Source organism: Scomber japonicus, chromosome 5 (assembly GCF_027409825.1).
Source record: "Scomber japonicus isolate fScoJap1 chromosome 5, fScoJap1.pri, whole genome shotgun sequence".
Classification (NCBI taxonomy): Eukaryota; Metazoa; Chordata; class Actinopteri; order Scombriformes; family Scombridae; genus Scomber; species Scomber japonicus.
This window is the reverse complement of record NC_070582.1, coordinates 25730817-25737049: the sequence shown is the minus strand read 5'-3', so window position 1 is coordinate 25737049 and position 6233 is coordinate 25730817. Positions and strand designations below refer to the sequence as shown.

Below are 6233 nucleotides of genomic sequence, written 5' to 3'. Positions count from 1 at the left end.
ATAATGTTTAATCTTGCTTTACACTTTATAAGACTAAAGTGCGTAGATTCTTAAACCTTTGGAGAAGGAGATTAAAGGACACAAAAATCTGGATATACATTCAGACCTTACAGACAGGGAAGTTTTGTGCTCTTGTTTTTTAATTGTATTTTAGTTATGAGGGTTGAGATTCGGGTGAGCACCAGCATTGATCACAGGAGGAACGCTGAGAATGTGACCATATGTATGGACACACTAACTGCGGATAATATAGGCACATTTCCCTCCCCCCTACAGTCTGTCCAGCGCTTCTAGCTGGTTGCTGTCACACTGGAGAACCAGAGGTGACGAGTTAAACAAGTTAGTGGAAAAACATATTTCTGCACCCCTTAGCCGACGGTGAGGGAACAAATTTGTGCTACTTTGAACAGATCATGCTTGTCATACTCTATAAATTACTTTAAATAATAAAATTACTTACAGCATTTACAATTCTTGCACCAGCTTGTTAATATTATCTATGATTGTGCTGCTTTTGCATCTAAATAGAAAACCCTGCCACGTGAAGACAGCAATGATCCCTGCACATCTCTCCGCATAAACTAAGGTCCACAACTGTCACTTAGACAAGCATTTACCATTCTTCCTCAGTCCTGCACATGAGCGACTGTGTAATCACATTATACCACATTAGAATACACAGGATTGCAATCTGCCATTTTAATACAAACAGCACAGTCGAGCCAAAGATTTTATCACCTGGTAAAGATTTGACTGTATTTTTACCATTAAGTATTCCAATTTTACACATAGAAAGATAAGGAGAGTGCTATTCAACCGGTTGTATAATGTCTTCTGTGTCTCTGCAGGGAACCTATAGTCTGAGAAAATCCCACTGATGTCGTAGTGATGTCATCCAGGTTATCTTGAATCTTCAAATATATAATACAAAACCTTCATTGTAAAGTAGGGGTGTGGTGTTTAAGACAGGAGTTTACAAGCAGGAAAGATCTAATGAAATAAGCTTTAGAGTTGCATTATGGGAATTGTAGGATCCACTGGAACCTTAAATGTATTTCCAGTGAATTTACTGCATCACCATACAGTATATTGTTATTGTGATATAAAATAACACTGCCAGAGAGGAATTATCCTTGCAGGTCATTATGAAGCTGGTATTTTAGGCTCAACCAACTCTACAATAACCAATTATAGTATATGGGTAAAACTAACTTATTTGCAAATTAGTGCCTTTAGCATAAAGAAAACACACTCTGCAGGACAGCTACTACCACTTGCAAGCAGGCAGCCAGATCAGCCAACGTACATCCAACTGAGGGACAAGCGGAGAGATGAGACCATCGTCATTCAATTCAACCACATGCTCTTTTTTTGTTTTTTGGCAGTTTTGGAGCCCTCTTACCAAGCAAAGAAATGAAGAAATACTGTAAATACTTTATATCATACTTAGCAAGTTTGGATCTGATCTTCATTGCATTAAAAACAGAATTGTTCCTTTTTTTTTTTTTTGAAAGGAAAAAAAAAACATTTATACTGTACGGTTACACAGCTGAGTTACAGCACCAGCAGACTTAGTTTAGACCCTCTTTTCTACTTTCACATCCTGTATAGTGCACTCTGTAAGTCTGTGATAGTCCACTGGCTCAAGAGGGGTTGACACATGAAAGAGTCCATGAAGACAGTTTTGAGCTGTCCTTAAATATGCCTCTCGGAGAGATGCGGAAACCGTCCTGAGGCCAATGTGCTCTAGTGTTGATTGTACCAGACATGTCCTTTAGTAATCGAGCACAGCTGATGAAGTGAGTCTTGCATGAGTTTAAGAGGAAATCCAAGAATATAGTGGGAAATAGAGTGGTAAGGAAAGGCAGCTTATCCAGCACTGATTGAAGTCTTTCAGATTCAAGGACAGCATGGAGCATTTGTATTGCTTGTGCAGTCCACAAACAAACTTTCTCCAGTAATCCAACAGCAATTTCTTTATTAAAAAAAAAGTCAGACAGCAGAGTTTTTGTAGAAAATACACTCCTTATGTGCTATCATTTCCCGCATCTTGTGTGTTGTTGTCGTCCATCATGTTGGCATTGCTGCCGTTGGGTTGAGGGCATTCTGGCACCTCCCCTGTCACTGCCACTCGAATCACTTTCAACCAGCGCTGCTTAAGCTCCTCTGATTCAGCTGCAAAGTTATGGACAGACTTGGACTGGGAGAGGCGGAAGCTGGCTGGAGGGTCCGTGGGCCGGGTGCTGTCCTCCACAGAATAGCCCAGGAGAGGGATGGTGCCCTGGGCCTTCACGTCCTGCGGAGAGTAGTAGGGGATGAAGAAAATATCATCTGTGAGGACGCCTGTTCAATCAACATACATGATTGAACAGCAAGTGTTTCACATTTTCTTGCACCGTGTTCTTAGCGTTTTACCTGCGGAGCTCCGTAAAGGTAGAGCACCACACCTTCCTTTTCGGGGATGACGCACCACACCTTCTGCCAGGGTTTGTTCTTCTCACAGTACTGCAGGAAGCCACATATGATGCTGCTGCCTGAGAACTGAGCTGCCTCGATCTGCACATAGAAGATGATCACAAATTAATGGATTAAAAGAACGATGAAGTTGCTGCCGTGTGCTTCCTGTAGTTCTGTAAAATCCCAATTTACCTCGAGGATGCCCTTCTTCTTGCCCTCAGCTACCCCTTCTCCTGTCAGGATATGGTAGCAGTCCTTGCAGACCTTGTTCAGCTTGTTGTTGTCATATTCGAGCTGCACCTTATTGTCTGAGCATTTCCAGCAAACCACCTGTAAGAAAGAGATCTCTCACAGTTACATCTGTAGTGTGTGATGAAGACTTAAGCCACAAGGAAGAAACCTTAAGCATCACTGATGTAACTATGACCATTTTGGCAGTCTTTTGCCTTTGTTTTTTTGTTTGTCATTTAAAGGGACCAAAATCCAAATGTTTCTGTTAAAACTAGCAAGTGTTTCAATTTAAAGACAGTGCTAATTGCATTATGCAAGTCACAACAACGACAAGATTACTTACGTAGCCACAGGCTCTGCAGTGGTGCCTCCGCCGCGTCAGAGCATTGAAAGGCTCTTTACATTTCATACACATTGTCACTTCATTATCGCGGATCCAGCGTGGGGCACGCTTCCCCAGCTCTGCATTCTATATTTAAAGAAAAAAAAAGGTGTCAGCTCATGAAAAGAGAGTACACACCCAGTGGGGCAAAGCAAGTTTATTTCACACAGTGTAACTCTCGAGTGACACAGTGTAACTCATCGAGTGTGTGATACTGACCGATACTTCCTCCACATCTTTAGACGCGTTCTTGAATGACTCATTTTTTTGTTGGAAGATCTCAATGGTCTCCCGGAAAGCCTGAAGGATAAAAACATCAAATCATGTCTGACTCATTTTAAATAACTTTCAAATAAATATCATTCTATAAAAAAGTAATCTTATATTTATTGTGATTGTACAGTACTGTGTGTACCTTTATCCAGCCTGCCTTGTCCTGTTCTGAGCTGAAAGAAAAAAAATAAAGCCAGAAGCATTAAAACAGAGAAAATATCAAGTCACACCAACGTAGTAGTTAGCTGTGGTTGACAAGTTTATTTTCAGAGTTGCAGGATTGAAATATGAGCCTTGGTTGTGCTTATTTAGGTGGTCTTCCATAAGTGAAATGATACTGTACAGGGTAGAAATAACATGCAATTATATACATCAGTGTGGGAGTGTCAGAGATTCTATTGCAATAAAACTACAACAGCTGGACTGTTAAACACATGCTTTGTATACAGCAATTTGTCCATTCTTTTAATTACCTTTAAAAAAAGAAAAAGACTATCAGACTTAGCATACAGTATTGTGTGTGATAATTTGTGTAAAATGTACCTGGCTTGTAGCTCCAGCGTCCTCTCTTTCCCAGACACCTGGAAGGTGTGAGGGTAGTCCTCATTGGTTGTCTCCAGGACCTTCATGCCGTCAATGCCGATCCGCGTTCTCACTGTGTACTTGGTCCCTCCCAGGCTGAATTTGGGCACGCAGTACAACAGCATGTTGTTGAACTGGCAGAAAAATACACTTTAATTATAGCAATACATGTGAGAGTGTGGATCAGTGTTTCAGTTTCTAGCATTGTTTTATTACAATGGGGGCAGGGGGGAGTCCTAAACACTGCAGGTATCCTGCAAATGAGACATTCAGCCTGAAACTAATCAGAAACAGCTACAGCATAATAACATTATCTTGCAATATCAGTAATTGAAAGATGTTTATGTTTCCCCAATGTATCCTTACACAGAGGTGTTCCTGGCATGAAATGATTCACTTGTTTCAATTGAACTTTGTGCAGGCAAAGTCTCAGCATATTTGCCTGCAGTGTCCTTCACTACATTCACTACACAACAACAACATGTTTTTGTATCATGAGACACAGTTTCTCTCACCAGGAAGAGGTATCTCTCCATGGCGCTGGTGTTCCTGGCTGCCAGCTTCAGGATGTATCCCTCTTTGATGAACTCATTTGAGGGATTAACGATGTCCTCCTCCTCACCCACCATCTCATATATCTCCAGCAGTTTCTTCAGATTCTCCTAAATGAGGATATGATATTTATTTTAGTGGGACATTCCTTTGATGAAGAGATTATTATAAATCCATACATTTAAAAACAAGGTTCAATCAGCATGTGTACTTACGGATTTTCGTATGGCGCTGTTGGAGTGAGTGGCTGCTGTGGCGATTATTTCTAAGGATTCTGGGAAACAGAAAATACATTTAAATTTAATTTAACTAAAAATGTAACCCTGAAGTGTATCTAGTCTGAAACAGATGGTGCCTAATTCTACTCACTTTCTGCGTCTCGTCGGTCGGAGTCGTCCTGAGGCAGCTTCTTCAGATAGTCTTTAAGCAGCATCTCATAACGAGGAACTCTCTGCACCGGCTCCAACATGTGATGCTGAAGTGTCAGGCAGCCGCATACCTCTTGACTCTGCCCAGAAATAGCCAAAAAGCTTACTTTAGATGTTTTGAAGCACATTTCCATACAAAAAATGTCATGGCCTACCCTAAACAACAACAGAGCAGCTGTGCATGTTCCTCGGCTGGATTCTTGCTCACCACACCTGTATCTCCTGAATGATGGCCTTGAATTGAGGCGAGCGGTCGGTCCACTGTTTCAGCACTTCCATGGCCTTGTCGAAATTCTTCACGTACTCTGCATACATTTTGAGGAAGGGCGTGAGTTTCTGCAGGATGTCTCCGATCCGAGGTGTAGATTCCCTGCAGAAAGGGAGAGAGGCTGGTGTTTATTTTGTCAGGCGGATTGTTTGAGTTTGTTAACCGTAACGTGGAGACCTGAAGTCGTTTGTAATGTAGAAAACCTCAACCTAACTAGCCTATTTGCTCATTTTGGGTTGAAACTCACCATTCTCCCATGCGTTTCTCTAAGTCTGGAAGCAAAAACTGGCTGTGAAAGGCATTGATGGAGGCAATGTTGGAGAAGATGTTCTTTACCACATCCACAGGGAATGTTCCTTTAATTGCCTCCTCCATTAGCTTAGCACAGAATACCTGGAGAATCGTAAAAGCAATACAGGACCGATAAGGGACACATGGTAAAAAATTTCACAGTAAATGTCATCTTACTTTAAGTCATTTTCCTTTGAAATGCTTTGATTACTTAATCTCACTTCGCATTTCTGCATCAAGGATTTGTGATGTGTCTTTACCGCATGAAACGGTCGAAATAAAGAAGTGAAAAGGAGCTTTGACTGAGTTCCTCACCTGGTCCAGCAGGTTAAGTCGTGTTACATAGGCCTTCTCTGTGTGCAGGAGCTCGCTGGCGATCTTGAACAGCTTCTGTTCATTTGTCTCCTGGAAAAAATATAGAGGGTACATTAGTGGGAGTCTACAAGTGCGTGTAAAGTGACATCTTGAGTAACTTCTCATCATTAACGAACTAGTGAGGTGTGAAAGTGATATTATTTTGTTGAGCTAGAAAGTCAGCAGCTTGGTTATACAGCTCATAGTCTGTATAATGACCGTTTCAGTCTAATAGCTATCTAATGATGAGTAACTGGTTTTGTCTGAAAGGAAAATGGGGCCTTGTGATCTTTTCTATGCAGAGAATTAAGCTAAAATAATGCAGAAGTGTTTGATCAACTGTCTGAAGCTCACGAATTTGGTTTGACCCACATTGTTGTCACTTGTAACTGTAACTTTCCATCCCTCTACAAGT

At 41.3% G+C, this 6233-nt stretch overlaps 1 protein-coding gene across 3 annotated transcripts in view; it reads right to left on the bottom strand.

Annotated features, from left to right (window-relative positions):
* Positions 1-675: 675 nt before the first annotated feature.
* fgd4a (FYVE, RhoGEF and PH domain containing 4a) overlaps positions 676-6233 on the bottom strand; it is a 47814-nt gene continuing 42256 nt past the window's right edge. For all 3 annotated transcript variants that reach the window (XM_053318532.1, XM_053318533.1, XM_053318534.1), the window contains 13 exons: positions 5780-5869; positions 5421-5566; positions 5119-5275; positions 4847-4985; positions 4693-4751; positions 4441-4587; positions 3887-4059; positions 3486-3516; positions 3290-3370; positions 3032-3157; positions 2650-2787; positions 2416-2556; positions 676-2296 (listed from right to left, as the gene is read on the bottom strand). In XM_053318532.1, coding sequence (XP_053174507.1) covers positions 2027-2296; positions 2416-2556; positions 2650-2787; positions 3032-3157; positions 3290-3370; positions 3486-3516; positions 3887-4059; positions 4441-4587; positions 4693-4751; positions 4847-4985; positions 5119-5275; positions 5421-5566; positions 5780-5869 — 1698 coding nt within the window. In that variant the 3' untranslated portion in view covers positions 676-2026. The remainder of the gene's footprint in view (positions 2297-2415; positions 2557-2649; positions 2788-3031; positions 3158-3289; positions 3371-3485; positions 3517-3886; positions 4060-4440; positions 4588-4692; positions 4752-4846; positions 4986-5118; positions 5276-5420; positions 5567-5779; positions 5870-6233) is intronic.